Raw genomic sequence first — 23,182 nt, 5'->3', positions numbered from 1 at the left:
GGATTCAGGCTGGCATTGCAAAGCAGCTTAAGGCCCCCTCCCAACTCCCACGACTCATTAGGCTCCTCCCAAACCCTTCGCTTTAGCCCCCCCGCCGGAAATCAAATGGATGTGCTGCCTGGGGCGTGGAGAAGGACAGCACCCCCACTCCGCTCTCAACTGACCAGCGGCATTGCCCTGCTCCCCACCAAACCCACCTGTCTGATGCCCCATCGCCAAGTCCTGGGGCTGGAACAAGGAATGTCTCGCATAGGATGTACTGGACAGCAATACATTTATTACGTATTCCAAAAAAATAAAAATCGACACAAACCAGTAAAAAAAAAAGAAAAAGAAAATCAAACATCAGGGTCATCGACATGATCAGAGTCATGAGGACGGGCTACAGCTGCGCTAACTCAAGGATGGGGAGGGGAGATGGTTAGTAAATACGGAAGGATTTAAAATTTGGAACCCTTAATCAGAAGCAACTAAATAGCAGTTGTCTAGTACTCAGCTAACAGGTAGCGAAGATGGAGGACTACGCTGGACAGTAGGGTGCTGTAGAAGCTTGACCTTCATGGTAAGAAACTTGACACAGGCCAACTCTAGAGGCTTCACTTGGCACCCTGGGCCTCAGATTCCTCCTCGTCGTCTTCATACATCTCCCCTTCCTCTTCAGCTGTGGCATCCTGGTACTGCTGGTACTCTGACACCAGGTCATTCATGTTGCTCTCTGCCTCTGTGAACTCCATCTCGTCCATGCCCTCGCCCGTGTACCAGTGCAAGAAGGCTTTGCGTCGGAACATGGCGGTGAACTGCTCTGAGATGCGCTTGAAGAGCTCCTGGATGGCCGTGCTGTTCCCAATGAAAGTGGAAGACATCTTCAGCCCCCGGGGTGGGATGTCGCAGACTGCCACCTTGACGTTGTTGGGGATCCACTCTACGAAGTAGCTGCTGTTCTTGCTCTGGATGGCGAGCATCTGCTCATCCACCTCCTTCATGGACATGCGGCCTCTGAAGACTGTGGCCACTGTCAGGTAGCGTCCATGCCGTGGGTCACAGGCGGCCATCATGTTCTTGGCATCAAACATCTGTTGGGTGAGCTCGGGGACGGTTAGGGCTCGGTACTGCTGGCTGCCACGGGCTGTGAGGGGGGCAAAGCCTGGCATGAAGAAGTGAAGGCGAGGAAAGGGCACCATGTTGACTGCCAGCTTCCTCAGGTCAGCGTTAAGCTGGCCAGGGAATCTCAGGGAGGTGGTGACGCCGCTCATGGTGGCGGAGACCAGGTGGTTGAGGTCACCGTAGGTGGGTGTGGCCAGTTTAAGGGTTCTGAAGCAGATGTCATACAGGGCCTCGTTGTCGATGCAGTAGGTCTCATCCGTGTTCTCAACCAGCTGGTGGATGGATAAGGTAGCATTGTAGGGCTCCACCACCGTGTCGGACACCTTGGGGGAAGGCACCACACTGAAAGTGTTCATGATCCGGTCGGGGTACTCTTCACGGACCTTGCTGATGAGGAGGGTACCCATGCCCGAACCAGTGCCACCGCCCAGGGAGTGGGTGAGCTGAAAGCCCTGCAGACAGTCACAGTTCTCACACTCCTTCCTCACCACATCCAGGACAGAGTCCACCAGCTCAGCACCCTCTGTGTAGTGCCCCTTTGCCCAGTTGTTGCCAGCACCGCTCTGACCTGTGGGGAGAAGACACAGTGGATCTCCTCGCTTCCATCAGTAGGGAGTCAGGTGTGACCAGTGACCAGAGCCTTTTGCTGCAGGAATTCGGTCTCTCCTGGGCGTGCCCAGCACTGGGTTTAACAGACACTATGTGCCAGGGAGGGCTGCTGTACTGCAGAGCTGGGCTAGGAGAGGCTAGATGTTGCATGAGAAGAAAGCGTGGGAGCTGCTTGGATCAACCCTCTCAGGCTGGCACCACCTACCACAGAGCAGCCATGTGCAAGTCTGGAGGCCCTGGAAGGCAGAGGGGCTCAGCCCCCTGCGGTGACGCCTATGGCATGAGGCTGCCCTGACCTCTCTGCTTTCCCCACAGCTGAACTAGGCAGCCCCAGGGAACGGGTTACAGGCTAGTTGTGTAGCAGGGCAGGCACTGGGGAGCCAACCGCTGAATGCCTGAGATCTCAGAACAGAAAAGAAACAAAATTCAGTCTTGCCTAAGGGTAGAGCCCCGAAGGGCAGGGGTGGGGTACGGGACGGGGAGCGGCAGGGATGGTTGTAGTGAATTCGGAGATGCTCTGCACGTGTTTCCTGGGCAATGGGAGAGATGGGGCTAAGTTCCTGTGTAGGCATCGAGGGCCCTGCAGAATTGTGGTTTGCAGCTGAGCTCTTCCTCCCAGCACTTGATCACATGCTCCTCTGGGCAGATCTCCACTACTGCTTATGTCACTATAACTTAGGTCGCTCGAGCCACCCCCTCCAAGCGACGCAAGTTACAGAGACCTAAGCACGGTCCACACAGGTGCTATGGGGGCGAGAGACGCTCTCCCGCCCACGCAGCCCCTTGCACAGGTGGAGTAATTCTGCCGGCAGGAGCGTGCTCTCCCGTCAGCACGGAGCCGACGTAGCACTTCTCGCTTAGACAGGCCCTGGGAGAGCAGAGAACAAGCAGCATTTTCCTACTTTCCCCTGCCTTCAGCGTCATAGGGAGGAAAATCAGCGCAGGGCTCAGCGTCCCTGTTCAGTGACCTTCCCACAGGTTTGGCTAGACTTTCTGCCCTGGGCTGATCAGCTGTTTGCTCCAGCCTCAGCCCCTTCATCTCAGCTACACCCCGCTCCCTACCCTCATCACCCCGTCCCACTCACCCAATTCCCCCCCACGTCCTCTCTTCCTTCACTATCCCCCCCCCAAGCTAAACTCACCTCCCTCCAAGCAAGGTGGTTCTAACAGGCCATTGGCCCCATCACTGGTCACTGGCTGTGCTAGTCCCCTTCCCCCACCCTGGGTCTGGCTGCTCTACAGAGACTAAACTCTCCTGGGCTGGGACCATCTCCACTCTGTGCAGCACCTCACGCTAAGTGGCCCGTAGGCACTACTGGACTAGCAGGGAGGCAGCGATATGGCCCAACGAGAGGTGACAGCAGGCAGCTGTGTCGTGGGGAGCAGGGTGAGGGAGCTCTGGGGAGCAGCTAGGATGGACCAGCTAGTGGCCAAGAGGAGCACCACACAGGGTAGGACAGGGTTAGAGCAGCAGCAGGGGACTGGGACGTACCAAAGATGAAGTTGTCAGGTCTGAAGAGATGTCCAAATGCCCCCGATCGAACGCTGTCCATGGTGCCAGGCTCCAGGTCCACCAGGATCGCACGGGGTACGTACTTGTGAGCTGGAAAAGAGACCACATGTTCCCTCTTAACTGGCAAGGCGCCATGGGACCAGCTTCCACTGCTTGGCCTTAGCGTCCAGAAGAACCAGCTCGTCTGCTGAGACTCCAACCTCTGCCCCGGGCATTGGCAGCACCCTCTAGTCAGTGGTGCTCCAGTCCCCATTAAACCTGGGCCCAGCTCGTTACGTTCCGCGGGCTGGAGCTTCGGCACAGGGCCGTTTGGATTTGGGGACAAGCGGAGAACTCGCAGTGCACTGGGGCAGGGTTGGGAACTTCCCCAGTACTACACCACTGCACCCCTGAAGGCATCTCCTCCCTTCCGATGAGCTGCCACAAAGGGAAGAAGGAGCACAGGCAGCGGTCATATCCCCTCTGGCCAGGTGGGGCACTCGCAGCAACAAGCAAACCACCAACTGAATTTCACTTGGCCCCACCCCCATGCCAATGCCCATTCCAGACAGACGAGTCAGGGGCCTGCTTTGCCCTCCTGTTGACCCCAGCAGCCGGCTCTGCACCACAGTAACCACCCGGCATCACCTTAACCTCCTCCAGCTGGGATGAGGAGAGGGAACTATTCCCAGAACAATCCTGCAAGCCAGCAGGGCACACTCCAGGAGAGATGCAAGGCTCCCAGTGCTCCCTGGGTGCTGGACATGCCACCCGCCGCGTTCCCACACCTTGGGGAGCAGGCGGCCATGGAAGGGCCCGGCCAGGCATCCCAGAACAGCTCCCCACCTGAGCACAGCGGGAGAGGAAGCTCAGGGTAAGTACATGCATCCCCGGGCAGCACTGTTAAGGGCCAGAGAGGAAACCCCGTGACACATCACATACTGCTCCAATCAGCCTGGCCCGGGAGGAGTGCAGCAGCCAGCTCCGGACTTACAGGAAGCCTCATTGTAGTAGACACTGATCCGCTCCAGCTGTAGGTCAGAGTCTCCCACGTAGTTCCCACTGGGGTCTATCCCGTGCTCGTCGCTGATCACCTCCCAGAACTGCAGAAAGAGCAGGGGACATTCAGGAGGGGTGTAGCTGTGGGCACCCGGGCAGGGACAGGCCCCGCATTGAGCTAGGAGGCGTGCCAGAGAACACAAAGCCAAACCGCTCCACTCCAACAGCCAGCCAAAGATTTCAGCTTGGCCTGTGTGCAGTGAATCCTGGCACCCGGGAGCAGGACCAGAATCCGGTTCTGAAGTGGACCCTGCCCCCCTACACCTTAATGCAGGGCTGGTCCCTACAGTAGCTCTGGTTACAGTAGCATGGTTCCTAGCATGCGGTCTAGCCCTAGACACTCCAACCACGCCCCTTGGGGAGACTGTTCCACAGCCCGATGCCTTGCTGCCAGGAGACCCCTCTGGCTAGTCTGATAGAAGGGGTCTCTGGCAATTCAATCCCCTGGCCCCTCCACCTGGAGGCAGAGAGCTAAGGCTGGCTAAGTACTAGCCACGGGAAGGGATAAGGAGTCGAGGGGCATGGTCAGGCAGAGCAGGGCTCTGCACTCACCATCTACCAAGCCTCCTCTGACAACGGCGGGTCAGAGCTGCCTGCAGCACTAGGTGACCGACCCAGAGACATTGATTAGGTGCCACCGGTGAGCTCCACAGTGAGCCAGCAGATGGGACCAACCATGGCCAGAAGCAAGTCACAGCTCAGGGACAAGGGTAGCTTTGGAGACCAAGGCCTGAATTCTCAGTTATCCCAATCCCAGATTCCAAGGCCAGACGGGCCCTCTGATCATCCAGTCTGACCTTCTGCACAGCACAGGCCAGAGACCTGTCCCCTAGTAACCCCTAGGGCAGAGCTTAGGAAAACATCCCACCCTGCTGTACAAGTGGTCAGCGATGGAGAATCCAGCATGGCCCTTGGTAAGTTGTGCCAGTGGTTAGACATGCTCAGTTAAACGTTTACACCTTCTTTTCAGGCTGAATGTGTCTAGCTTCACCTTCCAGCCACGGGACGGCATTCGACCCCTCTGCCAGACCGAAGAGTCCGTTATGAAATGTTTGTTCCCCACTGAGGCTCCCAACACCAAATGGGTAAGAATCTACCAGGATCCAACAAGATTGTCTGTGCTCTGGGCTCTCCTTTGTCATTGGCTAACACGGCGCGTTGCATCAGTAGATCTCAAAGCTTTACAGCCAGAGTCCCATTCACAGGTGGGGAAACTGAGGCACAGGGCAGGGAAGTGACTTGCCTGAGGCCACTCAGAGCTGGGCCTAGAACCCAGGTCTCCGGAATAACAGTCCAGTGCTCTAGCCACTGCCCGTATGCTGGGGGGGGGGGGGGTTAAAGGGGCCCTGATGTAAATGAAACTCAGGCCCAATTCTTCACTTGCACAGGCTCAGAGCTCCTCAGGTGGAGAGACCAGGGGAGTCCCGCTGGGGCCGAAGTCGGCTGCTAAGATGCTGGTATTCAAGCCTCCCGCTAGCCGGGAGCCCTTCGTGGAACGGGAACACGGTGCAGCTGCCCGGTGGCCGGCGCGCAAGGGGAGACCCCTGGGGCGGGAGCTGGGATCCTGCACAGGCACTGCGGCAGTCCCACGGCGGCTGGAGATTTTCCCGGAGGTTCAATGGTTAAGCAACACGCATGACAAACAGCTGAGCTCACAGGGCTGGGCTCCCGGGTCCTTTCAGCAGCGCAGGGAACTCCCCACGCTCAGCCGGGCTCCCCGTCAGCCTACCGGGGCCGAGGTCTGCCGGCAGCCAGTCATGTCTACACTGCGGCATGGCCTGGCTCTGCGCCAGACGGGAGCTAGCCATGGTGCTGCAGCGGCACCTGACCTCCAGTTACCTCCAGACTAGCTGAGTCACTCGCCTTTGTTCTCCCGGGTTTCATAACCGGCGGCAGCGACAGCCACGGAGGACGGGCAGGAGGGCGAGTGGTGCCCTGGGAAGGGGGCTTTGGCTTCAAGGGGCCTGAAGCCAGAGGAAACATTTGAATCTGCTGCTCTCCTGAGCTCCCTGGGCTTTGCCAGGTCTTCGCAAGGGCCCAGGACTGCAGGGAGCGAGGTGCCGCAGGAGGTGGGCAGGCGGCTAGCTGCCACTGGGCCCTCGCAGGGGTCAAACCGGTCACAGACAAAACCTGCCAGCTGCGCAGAGCCCCCTCCCTGGAGAAAGCCTGGCCAAGACAAGCCTCCTGAACGCAACAGCACCATGCAGCCTCTGCACCGAGCACCTCACCCCCAAGGCCTTGCATGGATCTCCGAGTCATTCCTCTCCCACTGGAAGAGACACTTCCTCTCCCGGGGGTGCACTGTTCATGTGGAGCTGCGGGGGGGGGGGGGGGGGGGGGCGACATCCATTGCCAAATGCCCGGGCTAGAGCTAAAGCTCACTTGGGGAACATGCTTTAGCAGGGCCGGCTCTAGGCACCAGCGTCCCAAGCATGTGCTTGGGGCCGCGCTTTTCAAGGGGCAGCATTCCTTGTTTTGCACTTGGGGCAGCAAAAAACCTGGAGCCAGCCCTGTGCTTTAGACTGGATGCTGTGTCTGGGGGAGTGTCGGGGAAGCGTCCCACATCTGACAATGCTGCGCGTTCTGGGCCAGCGCTACTAAACTGAGCTCTAATTTACAGCAGCCGCCATGGCTGTAAGAGGACAAATTGGAACGGATTGCAAGGTCAGGGTGATCTTAAAATACACAGCAATGTCTACCTGCAGTGGGGCTGCTCCGGTCAGCTGCTCACTGCAGAGCTGAGCTCATCTCCTCTCCCCAGTGACCCTTTGTTAAGGGACCACACAGATCTGAGCCCACCTGAACCTCCAGGGCGTGGACAGTGCAGTGATCACCCCCCCAGGACTCCCACATGGCTCCAGCTCATCACGCCAGACAGGCAGTGCTCCGAGGAGCTGCATCCCGCATTGATCAGACATGTCACTCACAGGGCTCATGAATTCCCTATGAATTATTCATGCTGATTAACATATACATGAGTCTCTTCAGGTAGCAAATATTGAGGTTCCCCAAACAGTGAGCGCTGGGGGAATGACACAGCTGAAGTGCTGAGTGCGAGATGCGCTCTGGAGCAGCAAGGTAAGGATTGCGTAAGCAAGGGTACTTGCTGCCCCATCCGGCCCCAGGTCAGCCAGAGCCTGGGACTGGAAATTAACCACTTCGATCCCAGTGGGTGGCAGAGTGCACCCAGGCACCGCTCCACGGGCAGTCCCCCTTCCCCCTCCTCTCATCCCTTCTGGGGGAATCTAGGGCTCTGTCCTGCTGCCACGTCCCAGCCAGGGGAGACCAGTCCTGGGGACGAGCCCCAAGCTCAGCCGCCCTGGAGCCTTTTCCCTTCCAGTGCAGAGGGGGGCTGACCCCCAACACACATGGGGAAACGGGCTGCCGAGGTTTCTGCCAGAAGCCCTGCTGGAAATGGGCATTGGCAACCTTCCAGGGCTGATTATTCCGCTTGGTAACTGGCCGCTCCCCCTCCTCCAGCCCCTTGGCCGATTAGTGGCAGGTGTTCTCCCGGCCCCTGGTGACCAGGATAATGACAAGGCATCCCCCCTTCCTCCTGACCGGGCGCACTCAGCCGCAGCTGCACACGGACTCCCCAGCACTGATTTGATTTCAGCCTCCTCGCCTCAGCCCTCCTGGGACAGGGCAGGAAGCAGCCTCGTCTCCTGGCAGACTTGCCTTGTTCTATATTCAGAGCAGGCACAGATGTCCCCCGGAGGCCTGATTGATGATTAGCTGTCGCACACTAAGTCACCGCAGCAGGTGTCTGGAGCAGAAGCGCCCAACAAAGTCTTTTACACATGCAATTGCCATGGAATTGCCAAGCTGGGTTAGCGAGCAGAGCCCCTCCCCTCTCCCACCCATTCATGTATTTCAGTGTCTGCCTGTAACAAAGACCTTCCCACATCCCAGAGCTGTAGCCTGTTTACCTACTAGCCATTCCCCCCTTGGCTGCAGGAAGAGGGCTGACAAATTCCCCCTATTATTGCTGCATTTCATACACAGGATGGTGCTAATCTAACAGGAGAAATCGGTTCCAGCTCCCACAAGACGCCCCTGACAAAGAGGGACCGAGGCTCTGAGCTGCTGCGACTCGGGAGGAGGCCCCTGGTTACATTTGACATGTGGGGGGGCGGGGGGAGCAGAGCAGGGCGGCTCAGTGCTATTGTCCTGCCCCCGAACCAAGGTTGCTTGGTCGCCATGTCTCCAGAGCTGGAGAAAGCCCAGGCTGCAGCGTCTCCCCCAGACGGCTCCTTACGCAGCAGGACCCAGCCCCGGGCTCTGATGGTTCTGGCGAGATCTCCAGGGCTCCAGCCATGGAGGAGAGTCGGGGCAAAGGGGCGTGGCAGCCCCGGGCGCCCGACTTCCCTAGAGCAGCTCCCTTTCAGCCAGGCCCTGCTTTCTACTGCAGAGGTCAAAGGGTTTGCCCGAGGCCCATGGCAGGGTGCGGCTCCCGCAAGGTCACAGCCGACACTTGGCTCCCAGACCTCGGTTCTAGCCACTAGCTCTCACAGCCTGCATCAGAACAAAGCCAGTCACACCAGCAGCCCTGCCGGTGGCTGGGCAGGTTAAACCACGGCTGGAGACAGTCAGGCTTGGCAGCATCCGTCTGTGGGCGGGCAGGGCACCATCTCGGGGCTTCCTTCATTTCCAGTTTTTCCTCCTAAGAGGCATCAGATGAAGGCTGCTCAACAAAGGGCCCCACCTCCTTTGCCTTTCCTGATGCTCCTGGCAGGAGCTGCCATGCTTACGCCAGTCACCCCGCAGGCAGGCCGGGCAGAGGTCAGGCCCATAGCCCCGCAGTTAGGGGGCTGCGAGGCCCGCTCTGCCCGTCAGAGCCCTGGCACTCAGGATGCGCACGGGGCTCAGCCCCTCACACAGATGGGGGCTGGGCTGGCAGGGGCTTGTGCAGGGAGCAGTGTCACATGTCTGTGCCACCCACCCAGCCTGTGCCATCTGCAGCGGGTGACCCGCCCCCCAGAACACCTGGGCCAGCTCCCCCCAGGCACTGTGCTGCCCTGAGCGGCCACCCTGCCGCCCCCACCCAGCACTGCGGGGGGGATGGGGAGCGCACAGAGAAGATGCTGGAGCAGCCAGTCGCCCTGCGCCACAGCATCCCCCAGGCCCAGGGCTGCGCCCAGCCAGCCCCCGAGAAGCCCCCGGCCAGCGGATCCCAGCGAAGGCAGCCGGTGCCGTACCGGGCACAGCCCCAAGCGCCCGGCCCCGGTGGCGCAGCACTGAGCTCATCCCTTTGTTCCCAGCTCCGCAGTGCCGGGGCGTGGCTCGGTCGCTCCCAGCTGCCGCGCCGAGCGCCCCGAGCCGCCCGCCCGCCCCTGCCCCAGGGCGGGGCAGGCACCGCCCACCCCCTCCACGCCGGCCGCGGCTCGGCCCCCGCCCCCTCTACGCCGGGCTGGGGCTGGCGATGCGGGCACGTCCCGGCCCCCCCGGCAGAGCCGCAGCCCGGGACCCCGCCAGGCGCCCCCGGGCCGGTACCTTGGCTCCGATCTGGTTGCCGCACTGGCCCGCCTGGATGTGCACGATCTCCCTCATGCTGGCCCGGGGCGGCGGCTGTGGCTGGTGCAGGCGGCTCGCGGGCGCAGGAGCGGAGCGGGCTGGGGGCTGCGGAAAGCGGCCGGGCGCCTGCCGGAGCCTTTTATAGGCGCCTGCCGCTGCACCGGGCCGGCCGCTGACGTCACCCGGCCGGCCCACCAATCAGCAGGCGCCGCTACAAATGCTGCAACATCCCTGCAGCATCAGCACCAGCGCATCCCCCGCCCGGCGCCGCCACAATGCAACAGCTGCCGCGCCCCGGAGAGCAGCCGGGGACCCCCACATACAGCGGGGGGAGGGGCAGAGTCCCTTGGCCTGAGACCCGCGCTGGGGGGCGAGGCGGGGGTCAGTGCTGCGGTGGTTCCGGCACTGGGCTAGGATCCGGCTGGGCAGGGTTTGAGTCCTGGCCCTGCCCCAGTCTCTCTGGGTGACCTGCCCTAGTCACCGAGGGGGCCCCGGGGAGGGGCTCAGCGCTGGGTGCATGTGGGGTGCTGCTGGCCAGTCCAGATAGTGCCCCCCAGTGTCTCCATCCTTCCTTCCCCGCCTGTCTGGGCCCTTCCCCTTCTGAGCGCTCTGAAGCAAGGCCAGTCTATGCAGGGCCTGGCGCGGGGGGCTCTGGTCTCAGCTGCTGCCCTTGTACAACCAATGAAAGCAGGAGCAGCCCAAGAGGGGGGTGTTAGAGTTAATCAGGGTTATTGTGGAGGTGCCCAAGGACCCACCGAGATGGGGACCCTGTTGTACCAGGGGCTGGACAGACACTGGAGCAGCCAGTCCCTGTGAGTTCACAGCCTAGACAGACAGCGACAGGGGGGCGCAGCCCGCAGGCAGAGTGAGCAGGGTATGGAGGCAAACGGCCTGTCAGTGCCAGTCCCCGTGCTGCAGAAGGCGGCGTGCGGATCCTGGCCGTGCCCTGCCCAGCCCATCCTGCACCGAACCAGGAGAGGGCGGCTCCTTCCCGAGCTCTAGGTGTGTTCTGCTGGGTTTCTAGCCACACTCTGATACCTGGTTCTGTTCTGAAGCATAATAAGCCCTGGCTCTCCAGGAGCCCTAGTGGCCAGGAGTTCCACAGGTTAATTGTCCATTGTGTGAATGAGGATTTCCTGCCATCCTGATTTTCAGCTGGCTCGTTTCCCGTTCCGTGCATGGCCCCTGTTCCTGCCCAGCCGCTGTCTCTATCCCAGCCATTATTCCGGGTCATTGAGTCATGGCCCCTCTTATTCATCTCCCCCTGGGAGTCCGCCAGCAGCACCCGCCACATGGGAGGGGCACCGCGCTCCAGCCTCAGAGGCACCCGCTCTGGGGCAGGTGGGGAGCACAGGCTCTGGGACTCAGCTCCACCCACTTTTGGGGGCACGGTTCCTTTGGGTCACAACCCACCATGCAGGGACAGAGGCGATGCCTGTGTCTCCTGGCGATCCAACCCTCAGTGTTGGTGCGTGGAGCCTGGAGGGCTGCCCTCTCTTCTGCTCGGGCTGCGGGGGCAGCTGGGAATAGCCAGGACACAGCCTGACCTTGCCCATCTCCCCTCCTGCCCCACCTTGGAACACTCCGGCCCTGCTCCCTTGTCTCCGGGCTCTGACGGGGGAAGCCCAGAGCTGCTATAACTGGCTCTGTGCCTGCCCCAGAGGCCCCTGTGCTGGGGGTATTTCAGGGAGGGGGCTTCATGGCCCCTTTTGCAGCCACTTGGTAGTGGTGGGTGCAGGGCCGAGGTGAGTTCCTCCCTGCCCCTGGCCTCGCTGGCTCCTGCCTTGCACCTTGCATAGTCCCTTAGCTAGCCAGGCCTCGCCACGTCTCTTTTGCCTTGCTTGGCCCTGCACCGGGTGATCCTGTGTGTGTGTGTGGGGGGGGGGGGCTCTGTCACTGTGCCTGCTGGCAAGGACCCCTCTGTGGGGATATTCCCTGGCGGGGGGGCGGGGGGGGGCGGACAGGTGCTTTATAGCCCTTTTGCATGGGCCGTAAAGCACGGCCGAGCCCCTGCCCAGGTTAACATGCCGAGAGATTGGGACGGCCGCTTTACTGGCTCCACTGGCCACCGGGTGCAGGGCAGGGGGAGATCTGAGCAGGATATTGGCACAGCGGAAAACGAGCCCTTGCTGGGGACGCTGGAGGCGGGGGAATTGCCAGCCCCGGCTCGAGGAGGACATGTGGGAGGACCTGCTGCGGCTAGAATGAAAGAACAAAAACCCCATCGGAGCCGTGGTGGGAGGGGAGCAGCGCTGCAGGCCAGGCCTGCTAGTCACCTCCCTTTGTTCAGCCCACCGCCCTCCAGCGGGAGCAGCCAGGCTGGGCGCAGCCTTCAGGGAGAGATGCTTTTCTCAGCCTGCCCCACCACCGGCCCCGCAAACCCTGGGGGTGCTATTGTAGTGGGGGGGTTCCCCGGGGCAGCCAGGCTGGGCGCAGCCTTCAGGGAGAGATGCTTTTCTCAGCCTGCCCCACCACCGGCCCCGCAAACCCTGGGGGTGCTATTGTAGTGGGGGGGTTCCCCGGGGCAGCCAGGCTGGGCGCAGCCTTCAGGGAGAGATGCTTTTCTGAGCCTGCCCCACCACCGGCCGCGCAAACCCTGGGGGTGCTATTGTAGTGGGGGGGTTCCCCGGGGCAGCCAGGGTGTGGGGGAGAAAGTGCTGTGGCCCATCCCCCACTGCTGGCTCCATGATGCCGGTTGCCCTAGGCATTGCCTGCTTCATTGTGTCTGTGCAGACTCAACCCGTCTGCCTCGGGGCAGGCTGGGGCCCGTCCGACCTTCCCTTGGGCACCACGTAGCAATTCGGCCCCCTGGACTGGCAGCGGCATTGCTCCTGGGTCGTGCCAGTGACCCAGCGAGTCCCATTCACACCAGGGAGGCGGAGCAGAATCAGACCCCCTGAGCCTACATCCCTGCGACACAGCTTGGCCTAGAGTCACTGGAAAGGGGCACTTGGGACTTGCCTGTCCCAGGCTGGGGGTGGGGGTGGGGATGCAGCTGGGAGCACGGGGAGGGGGTTCAGAGATGCAGCAAGTACAACGCTAAGAACTGTAATTCCATTAACAAACCACCGACAGAGGGAAAATGCCAACTCACTGGCAAGGAGAGTTCCCTCACACTGCACTGCAGGGCACTGCCCAGACCTCCCCCGGGGAGCGATGCCCATCCCATGGGGCAAGGCACTAGTGGTTACTGGTGGTGCCACCAGAGGTGGGAGCTGCTGGAGAGATGCTCTGATGCTGGCAGGGGCAATGGGGTGGGGGGCCCTTCCCTGCCCTCACCCCTGGGTCCTGGATTCCCCAGTCCTTCCCCAGGGTCAGGTACTTGCCTTTTGGGGCACGCTGGAGCTGGCAAGGCAGGGTCCCCCCATGGGACACTGGCAGGAGATGGCAGGGAGGGAGGTGAGCTGGAGGACAGTTCATTGCTGGGATGTTGCAAGAAACCCTCACAGCAAACTGCCCCATTGCAAACCCCACACCTTGAACAGCCCCCTGGGGCTGGAAACGCTGACCTCCAAGCCCTGCACCATGTGAGGCACCCGGGCCCAGCCTCACCCTTGCCAGGTGCAGACAGTGCAGGGCCCTTGCTCAGTGAACGCCCCTCGACCCTCCAGGGCCAGTGCCCGTGCCCAGTGACCGCATGCTGAGCTCATCCCGAGCTGGATTTGGCTACACGCCGAACGTGCCACCTCTTGGACGGGCGTTTGCTTTCGGGGTAGGGCTGGGGCTCTCCAGGGCACCCCCTGGGCCAGACTCCAAAGGCGTTATGGCACCAAAGGATGCAGAGAGCCACCTGCTGGATGGTGCTTTTGTACATTCCTCACAGCGCGTCCCTGCTGCTTTCGGTGCTTCCCCACACCTGGAAACCTGCCACAAGGCAGATGGGCCTGAAACCCGGGGGCCCCAAAGGAGCAAACAGCCCCCCCTTTCCAGGGAGCCCTGCAGGCAAAGCCAAGAAGGCAGAAGGCCAAGCTCCAGCTGACCAGCTCCTGTGCAGGTCCCATTTAACACCTCTGCTAAGAACGCCGCCCAGCCGCCCTTGCCCAGCCGCCCTTGCCCAGCCGTGGCGTGGTGGGAGGCAGGAGCCCCAGTGCAGCCCAGGGCTCTGCCCAGGAAGGGGGGTAGCCCAGGGCCAGCTGTGCTCACAGGGAATAACAGCCACAGGAGTCAATGCACTGGTCCGAATTCCCGAATGCCCCAGCCCCCAGCCCTGCCACTGCCTCCCACAGGGCCCTGCCGGGGAGGGCTGGTGAGGGCAAATGCTGAGTCAGGGCATTCAGCAGCACCCCCTCCCCCCGCCCAGCTCTAGGCCCCCGGTGCAGAGGAGTCTGTGGGCTCTATCAACACTCTCGGCCTCCTGGGCCCTCCGCTGGTGGGTGGTGGCAGATGCCAACGTGCTCCCCGTGTGCTGCTTGCTAGCCCTCGCCTTGCACTGAGCTGCCCCAGAGCCTGGCCCCCTAAGCTGGGCCGCCCCTAGGGCGCCCCATATAGCACCAGGGCTCAGCACCCCACAAACCAATGGCTCTAAAGACGGGCCCTTCCCCTGCTCCTAGTCCCAGTCCAGTGCCCCTGGCTGCCCAGAGGCACCCAGGCCTCAGTGCTTGCTGGCCACGCTGGGGGGTTTGGCCTGGGGGACCACGTGAGGGTTTGGAGCAAGATGCCTGCAGATGGCGACACAGTTGCCTGCGCCACGGGGGCAGCACACGTGTGCATAGCTGCAAGGCGTGTGCCCGTGTGCGAGGGCACTAGCAGGGCTGGCATGGCCCCGGATGGGGAGTGCAGCACATAGGCCTTTGCAGTCTCCAGGCAGCAGAGGGCACAGGGCGTCCCAGCACAGCCCCCCAGCCGGTGCATGGGGGGCATGGCTGTGCGGGAAGAGGGATCCAGTACTGGCCATGCTGGGGGGAGGCTCTACCTCTGCAGGGTGTATGGTGTGGTGTGTCCATCGTGTGTCCCAGGGGCATGGGTCTGAGAGTGTCATCAGAGGGGGGCTGTGGGGGATGGGCACTAGCATGGGGGGGTGTCTATGGAGGATGTGGGGGGAGGGGCACTGGCCTGAGGGGGATGGACTCTGGCATGGGGTTGTCTATGGTGGGCATGAGGGGGATGGGTGCTGGTGTGGGGGGATGTCTATGGTGGGTGTAAGGGCAAGGGATGGTGGCATAGGGGGTGTCTATGGTGGGTGTGAGGGGGAGGGGCACTGGCGTGTGTGTGTTTGTGGTGGGCGTGGGGGGAGGGGCGCTGGCGTGTGGGGGTGTGTGGTGGGCATGGGGGGGAGGGGCGCTGGCGTGGGGTGTGTGTAGTGGGCGTGGGGGGGAGGGGCGCTGGCCCGTGTGTGTGTGTGTGTGTGTGTGGTGGGTGTAGGGGGGAGGGGCGCTGGCCTAGATGTGTGTGTGGTGGGGGGGAGGGGTGCTGGCCCGGGGTGTGTGTGGTGGGCGTGGGGGGGGAGGGGCACTGGCGTGGGGGTGTCTGTGGTGGGTGTGAGAGGGAGGGGCGCTGGCATGGGGGTGTCTGTGGTATGTGCTTTGCTGCCTGACATTCTGGGCTTTTCCCGTCCCTGTTGCCAGTCCCTGGGCCTGTCCGGAGTGCAGGGGAGGCCCAGCGTGCTGTTCCTCAGGGCAATGACCTGGCTCCCTCCCCAGGCCCTGCCCCTGCTCTCTCCAGGACGCCGTGCCCGGGGCAGTGCCCATCCCTCAGAGCAGGCGGGCTGAGGATGTCGCACCGTGGGGCACCAAGGGCTGAGGACACGTGGCAGGGTGAGCCATTCCTCCCACCCCTGGCAGATGGGAGGGCACAGCAGGGCTGTCCCCACTTGCTTCCCAGTCCTGCCCATGGGCAGGAGAAGGGCTCCTGCCAGGGCTGCATGGGGCTGGTCCTGCCCGGGGCTAGCTCCACGGTTGGTCCTGAATGGGGCCCTGGCGTGGCAGCCAGGACTCCCAGGCTCTAGGCTCAGCTCTGTTGCTGACCCACAGTGTAGCCTCTGGCGAGTCACTGCCCCACGCTGTGTCTCCGTTACCCCGTGACCCTGCCTCCCTCATCGGGGCGGACGACAGTGTCAAGGGGGGCAGCCCCTTGCCTCCCTGGTGCTGGGATCAGCACTGAAGCCCGAGGTTTGCTCAGGCCTCAGGAGACCTGGCTGACTGGGGTGGGGACCATTTCCATCGGTGAGGGAGTAAGGGGGTGACAGCTCCTGGCGCCAGGCACTGCAGCCTGCCTCTGCCCCCAGCAGGCCCAGGGAGAAGCATGGGGATTGTCTCTCCAGCAGCCCCGGGGGCTAAGCACCATAGTCCATGGGGGCCCCCATCCCTGTCGTCAGGCAGTGCCAGACACTCAGTCAGGCTCCCACGTGCCTTGGGAACTCCTGGAGAACAAGATAGAGCCCAAAGGATGGGAAAGGGCAAATACAGGCCCTAGCCTTAAAAAGGGAATTACAGACCAGGCAGCTTAACTTCGGTGCCTGGAAACATGATGGAGCAAATAATCAAACAATCTGTTTGTAAACACCTGAAAGAAAAATAAGGGAATAAGTAAGAGCCAGCATGGATTTGTCAAGAACAAATCGTGTCAAACCAACCTAACATCCTTCTTTTAACAAGCCTTGTGGATGGGGTCACGGTGGGGGAGAAGTAAGATGTGATACCTCGACTTCAGTGAGGCTTTTGTTACTGGCTCCATGACCTTCTCATAAACAATCTGGAGAAATACAGCCTAGACCAACTTATTATAAGAGGGGTGCATAACAGGTTGGAAAAACGTACTCAGAGTAGTTACCAATGGTTCACAATCAAGCTGGAGCCCGCAGGGATCTGTCCCGGGTCCGGTTCTACTCATTATCTTCATACATTATTTGGCTAATGGCATGGAGAGGATACTGATAAAGTTTGCGGACAATACCAAGCTAGGAGGGATTGCAAGCACTTTGGAGGACAGGATTAGAATTCAAAATGATCTGGACAAACTGGAGAAATGGTCTGAAATAAATAGGATGAAATTCAATGACGAATGCAAAGTGCTCCACTTAGGAAGGAACAATCAGTTTTGCAAATACAAACGGGAAATGCCTGTCTAGGAAGGACCACAGAAAAAGATGGAGGGGTTATAGTGGATCACAAACTAAATATGAGTCAATTATGTGACGCTGTTACAAAATAAGCGATCATCATTCTGGGCTGTGTTAGCAGGAGTGTTGTAAGCAAGACATGAGATGCAATTCTTCCGCTCTAAGCCGCGCTGATTAGTCTGTAACTGGAGCATTGTGTCCAGCTCTGGGCCCCACATTGCAGAAAAGATGTGGACAAACTGGAGAAAGTCCAGAGGAAAGCAACAACAACAACTAAAGGGCTAGAAAGGCTGACGACCTACGAGGGAAGATTGAAAAAAACTGGATTTGTTTAGTCTGGAGAAGGTGAGACGGGGTGGGGGAGACACATGCTAACAATCTTCAAGTACGTAAAAGGGTGTTAAAAAGAGAAGGGTGATACATTGTTCTCCTGAACCGCTGAGGACAGGACAAGAAGCAATGGGTTTACATTGCAGCAAGGGAGATTCAGGTTGGACATCAGGAAAAAGTCTTACCTGTAAGGGCGGTTAAGCACTGGGACAAACTGTCTAGGGAGGTTGCGGAAGCTGGTTTTAAAGACCAGGCTGGACACACACCTGTCGGGGATGATCTAGGTTCACGTGACCCTGCCCTGGTGCTGGGGGCTGGCTGAGATGACCTCTCCAGGTCCCTTCCAGCCCGGCACGTCTATGAATCTATGATTCCGTGCTGTAGAGTCGGAACAGTGACAATGGGACCCTCCGGCGGGCTCTTCCACACTCCTTGCCCAGCACCTGGGGGAGGGGGAGGCAGCCAGCAGGAGCGAGCTCTACAAAAGGGCAGACTCATTGCCTGTCTAGTTCCCAGCCTAGAGAGCCTGGCCTAGAGTTACCAGCCCTTCTGCCTGGGCAGGAAGCAGCAGAGGGAGTTACAGGAATCCCTACTTGGGGACAGAACCGAGCAGCAGCCCTGGAGCAGCTGGAACTCACTCACGTGCTTCTCCAGTGGCGGGAGAACCGTAGATTCTGTGCCCTGGGACCTCACCAGAAAGCTGGCCAGAAACAGCAGCTGCTGTGCCCAAGGCCCTGCCATGTTCTGCACCTGCCCCAGGGTGGGAGGGGATGGGCTGATGCAGGCACTGGCATCCCCTCGGGCAGGCGCTAGGTGCTGTTCAGCAGCTAAACTGTCTCCAACCCCCAAAACAAACAAAACCCTGCTTGGTTTTCCGCCACCGACATCTGATGGGAACTGACCGGTGCCCCTTGCAAATGGCGTCTCTGCCTCCCAAGCACACTAGGAGGCGCTGTGCTGTGGGCTGCAAGATGGCCATGCAGTTACCTCTGAGAGCAGGAACCCCGGCTACAACAGGCCTCCTCAGCCCCTCGGCCATGCCTGAGTTACCAGGAACACAGCACCACGTCCTTCAGGGTTTTCCTCAGCTCCTGGCTCCGGAAAGCATAAATGAGCGGGTCTATCACCGAGTTGCAGATGATGAGGATGAGGAAGAGGTTGAAGTAGTTGAAGAAGCAGGTGCAGAAGGGGTTCTTGGGGCATGTGACGATCAGCGTCAGGTGCAGGAAGAAGGGGCTCCAGCACATGAAGAAGACCCCCAGCAGGATGGTGAGGGTGACCGCCCCCTTCATGCTGGTCATCTGGTGGACGGTGCGTTTCTTCTGCAGTCTGGAGATGTTCTTGGCATGGTGGTGTGCCAAGGAGAGCATGTGGATGTAGAGCCCCACCACGAGGATAAGCATGGAAAGGAAGAAGCCGATGAGGCAGAGGATGACGGCGTTGTTCTTGTAGTAGGCGATGAAAATGCTACTGGAGATGGTGCTGGCGACCCAGATGCCCACAATGATGATCACCGCCCGCTGCATGGTCATGATGCTGTGGTAGCGCAGGGCATAGAAGATGGTGATGTACCGGTCCACGGCGATGGCCCCCAGGAAGGAGAGGGACGACACCACGGAGCTGCAGATCATCATGTCGATGACGTTGTCCATCTGGCGGACGATGCTGGTCTGGAGGACCAGCACGCCGTGCTCCATCAGCAGCATGAACAAGGTCTCCACCAGGTTGCTGACGCTCACCAGCATGTCGGACACAGCCAGGCAGCAGATGAAGTAGTACATGGGTGAGTGCAGGTTCCTGTTCTTAATGATGGCCGTGACCACCAGTACGTTCTCCACCAGGCTGACGAGGCCCAGCGTCAGGAAGAGCTCGTTGGGGATGAAGACGCCCTGGCACCAGGCGCTGCTCCTGTTGGCCGGCTTGTCGGTCCTGTTGCTGGGGGCAGTGGAGTTCAGGGAGTTGAGCAGCACCTGCAGAGAAGCCAGCGTTGACATAGCGACAGCTTCGGGATGGGTGTCAGGCAGGTTCTGCTGCTGGCAAACACGGGCAGAAGCAGGCGTGGCCACCACAGCGGCTGCGGCTCTGGCCAGAGCAAAGCCAAGCGTTTCTGCTCCCTCGGAGCGTTCAAGGAACAAGTCTTGGGAGAACAACTCTCCCCAGTGCAGCAACCTGGAAAGTAGCGTTTACAGTCTCCCTGCATCGGAGGGCAGAGGATACCCAGAGCAGGCAGTGCTGGGACTTCAGCAGAGGGAACACACACAGGACAGGTCCCTGGGGCACCCCCAAAGCTGGAGGGAGATGCCCTGGGCTGAGGAATTTCAAGCTGCCTCTGAGACCAACTCCTCGTCACGGGCACTTGCCGTCTTCAGAAAAGAAAGAAGCCAGAGAAGCACCTGCAGGACTGGGAGGGTGAAATGCTCGTCCGCGTATGTGTGCTGGATCCCAGGGGTGTCCGGGCTCTGGACACAGCCGTGCGAGGAACTGGAGATGTGTGCTCGGACTCTGTGCTCCTTTGCGTTCAGGGTGCGGGTCTCTCGCTCTCTGTGTTCCCGACTGGAACGGGAGGGAGAGCCCCGGCCTTCGGCTCCAGCCCTTTCCCGGCTTCCAAACCCTCTCCAACTCCACTTCCTAGCCCAGCCTCTGTATTTATCCCTTGCCCAATGTAATCGATTAGCCGGAGCGCAGGACAAAGAAAGAACCCTTTCTCTTCCCTACTTTAAAGGCAGTTTGCTCAGCTCCTCCTTCAAAAGAGGGTGGTCAGCCACATGACAACATCGCATGCAAGGAGCGCGCTGAAGGGCAGCTACAGGAGGGTTATGAAACGTCCCTGGGAGCCTGCCTACTTGTACCCCTTCCTCAATGCCTGGTCGGGCAGGGCCTGTGATCCAGCCCCGCAGGCGCCGACCCCAGCAAGGGGGCTGACAACAAAGCGCTGGCACCCTCCAAGGGGATTTCCACCATGGGCAGGTGGCGGGTAGAACAGCTGGAAATGGTCTTCTGGCCATGCCACTGTTCACTTCCAATGGCTGCTGGCGGGTACCACACGGGCACTGTCCTGCGGGGCCACTCACCGCAGACACCCGGCGGGTACCACGCGGGCACTGTCCTCCGGTGCCACTCACCACAGACACCTGGCGGGTACCACGTGGGCACTGCCCTGCAGGGCCACTCACTGCAGACACTCGGCAGGTACCACGCGGGCACTGTCCTGCGGGGCCACTCACTGCAGACACTCGGCGGGTACCACGCGGGCACTGTCCTCTGGGGTCGTGCGCTGCAGACACCCGGTGGGTACCATGCGGGCACTGTCCTGCAGGGCCACTCACCGAAGACACCTGGCGGGTACCACGCGGGCACTGTCCTCCGGTGCCACTCACCACAGACACCTGGCGGGTACTACGCGGGCACTGTCCAGCGGGGCCACTCACCGCAGACATCTGGCGGGTACCACGTGGGCACTGTCCCCAGGGGTCGTGCGCTGCAGACATCTGGCGGGTACCACGTGGGCACTGTCCCCTGGGGTCGTGCGCTGCAGACACCTGGTGGGTACTATGTGGGCACTGCCCTGCGGGACCACTCACCGCAGACACCCGGCGGGTACCACGTGGGCACTGCCCTGCGGGACCACTCACCGCAGACACCCGGCGGGTACTATGCTGGCACTGTCCTGCAGGACCACACACCGCAGACTCCCGGCGGGTACCACGCGGGCACTCTCCTCCCTGGCCGCTTGCTGCAGACAGCCCCATCTCTATTCACAGGCATAAGCTCTTTATCTAGAGGCACAAATGCATTCTGTGCTGCAGAACAGATGCTGGAAAATCCGATGGGCCAGATTCCTTCCTGCCAATGTCAGCAGAGTCATGCCCATGGCGATACGTCTGTCGGCTGCTCAGAAGTCAGGGCACTTGGCAACAAGACTTTGCTCTTCGGAGGTCAAAGCTGGTTAGACCCCATCTCCCCCCGACACGGAGGTAAGCAGTGTCTATAAAAAGCTCATTGACTGGAAGGTTCCCTGGGAGTTTGGTAGGGGGTTCAGCCAAGGCCCAGCACGAGCCCGGACACTCACTCAGCCCCGTGCTGTATTGATGTGTGACTCACGGCTCACAGCACTGCCCACCCGGCCCTTCCGCTTGCCAGCCCAGCATCTTCGCACGCACTGGAAAGGCAGAGCTGTGGCGCTGCGGAGCCCCCCAGACAGGGCTAGAGAGTCATGTGTAGGGAAGTTATTTACCCCTTCACATCACACGTGAAGCCATTAACAGGCAGCGGGTTGGCCAAAGGCAGGACTTCACACAGCGCACAGTCCGCCTGGGGGACTCACTGCCAAGGGGTGTTGTGGAGGCCAAAAGTACAACTGGGTTCAAAAAAGAACTAGATAAGTTCCTGGAGGACAGGTCCATCAATGGCCATTAGCCAGGAGGGGTAGGGACACAGCCCCATGCGCTGGGTGTCCCTAGCCTCGGACTGACAGAAGCTGGGAATGGGCGACGGGATGGATCACTTGATGATTCCGTTAGGTTTACTCCCTCTGGGGCACCTGGCATGGGCCATTGTCGGAAGACAGGACACTGGGCTGGATGGACCTTTGGTCTGGCCGCTCTTATGTTCTTACCAGCTCCATCCCTGCACCCTAACAAAGGGCAGGTGGGGCTTCATTAAAGGGACCAAGGAGCCCAACCTGGAACTCCTCAGCAAGTCGTGCCGGCGAGGTCTGTAAAGGAAACTGGACAAACGGTGCAAAGTCCGTCCTGCGAAGCACCCACAGGCCTCACCATTTGGGCACCAACCTCACTTTTGAATCCACAGCTCGTGAGCCTTCATCCCAGCCCGGCTGGCTCAGCAGGAAGAAATGTCTTGCCCCTGGACGAGTGGAGAGAGAAGAGCTTTGGCTTAGCCCAGCACTGAAGTGCAGCAGCCTCAGGACAAAGCAGGAAAAGCCTTTCCTTGACAGAGACCTCTGGCAGGTGCAGAAATGTTTGCATTGTAGTTGTGAGCAGCAGAAAAATGAGCTGGACCGAAGGGTGCCACAGTGGTGGAGCACTGAGCCTGCTTCTCACCACCAGGCGTGGCACACGGAAGGGGGATAAGTGTGACGCGTGGGTCCCCCAGATCCATTGCTCCATGCACCCATTCTGACCTGGGGGCCAAGCACTGTCTCCACGAATGGAAATCCCCTTGTGATGCTAGGAAAGGCACAGCAGAGACCAGAGCCCTGAGTCCAGGCAGCAGCTGCAGGGCATTGTGGGTACTAGAGAATGCCCTGGAGAACCCGGCCAGGGACCCTGGGACTTCAAGGGAATGGAGAATACGCAGCACCGGATGTGGATAGCAGCGATAGATGCTGCTGGCTCCTGGAGACCGTGGTGCTGATGCCAGGTGCCAGCAGTAGGAATTGGGGGGAAGAGACAGTCCTAGGGGGCCAGGCCAGAAGGGACTAGCTGATCATCCGACTGTGGGCACAAGACAGGTCAGAGAACTTCCAGGGAGTCCCGGCTCAAGCCGAATAATGCCTGGCTGAGCTAATGGTGAAAGACGTCCAACCTCGATTTCAGGTCTCCAGCGGACAGAGTCCACCACCCAGCTCACTCGCTCCAGGGGCTCATTTCTCTCCCCGTTACAAGTTGGTGCCTTATTTCTCTTGTGTTCTGCCTTTAGCCCATTGGGGTCTGACACCTTCTCCCCACGTCGGCACTTACAGCCCACGCGCCTGTCACCTCTTCACGGCCTCTGCTGCTCAAACCAGACTCGGGGCAGGCCTGTGCTCTGGGTACCAGCGGGGGAAGCTGTAGGGAGGCCAGGCTGGGCCCCAGCTGCAGGAATTTGCCAGAAAGCAGCTGCCTGTTCCCCTGCGCCCAGATCGCAGGTTCCTTCTACCGCTCAGCAAGTCAAGAACCGAAACAGCTCCAGGTGATGAGTTTGAAGCCCTCCCCCACCCAGAACCAGCCCTAGCCGCAGGGCCTGACCTTCAGCCTCCTCCTCTAACTTGTTGTCCTCGTGGTTGCCAGGGGAGCCCC

General features: G+C 60.5%; 2 protein-coding genes across 2 annotated transcripts; both read right to left on the bottom strand.

Moving 5' to 3' along the window:
• Positions 1–257: 257 nt before the first annotated feature.
• On the bottom strand, positions 258–9,950 carry TUBB3 (tubulin beta 3 class III). The gene is made up of 4 exons (XM_005308189.4): positions 9,758–9,950; positions 4,200–4,308; positions 3,206–3,316; positions 258–1,672 (listed from the first exon to the last, which is right to left on the bottom strand). Exons 1-4 carry the CDS (start codon positions 9,812–9,814, stop codon positions 597–599), a joined length of 1,353 nt encoding a protein of 450 aa, XP_005308246.1. The 5' UTR covers positions 9,815–9,950; the 3' UTR covers positions 258–596.
• A 6,802-nt stretch (positions 9,951–16,752) lies between these two features.
• On the bottom strand, positions 16,753–22,256 carry MC1R (melanocortin 1 receptor). Its single transcript, XM_065567386.1, has 2 exons — positions 20,348–22,256; positions 16,753–20,296 (listed from the first exon to the last, which is right to left on the bottom strand). The coding sequence occupies exon 2, from the start codon at positions 19,157–19,159 to the stop codon at positions 18,212–18,214; it is 948 nt and encodes a 315-aa protein (XP_065423458.1). The 5' UTR covers positions 19,160–20,296; positions 20,348–22,256; the 3' UTR covers positions 16,753–18,211.
• Positions 22,257–23,182: the final 926 nt, after the last annotated feature.

The sequence above is a fragment of the Chrysemys picta genome, chromosome 14, assembly GCF_011386835.1.
Source record: "Chrysemys picta bellii isolate R12L10 chromosome 14, ASM1138683v2, whole genome shotgun sequence".
Lineage (NCBI taxonomy): Eukaryota > Metazoa > Chordata > Testudines > Emydidae > Chrysemys > Chrysemys picta.
The sequence above is the reverse complement of the archived record's forward strand: the minus strand, read 5'-3'. Positions and strand labels throughout refer to the sequence as shown.

Bases quoted from the DNA above. Each gene is read 5' to 3' on its own strand.
- TUBB3 (XM_005308189.4), bottom strand. From the start codon at position 9,814: ATGAGGGAGATCGTGCACATCCAGGCGGGCCAGTGCGGCAACCAGATC. The intron at 3,317-4,199 runs GTAAGTCCGGAG...TCTCTTTTCCAG, and splicing joins CTACTACAATGAGGCTTCCT to CTCACAAGTACGTACCCCGT. The intron at 1,673-3,205 runs GTACGTCCCAGT...TTCTCCCCACAG, and splicing joins ACCTGACAACTTCATCTTTG to GTCAGAGCGGTGCTGGCAAC.
- MC1R (XM_065567386.1), bottom strand. From the start codon at position 19,159: ATGTCAACGCTGGCTTCTCTGCAGGTGCTGCTCAACTCCCTGAACTCC.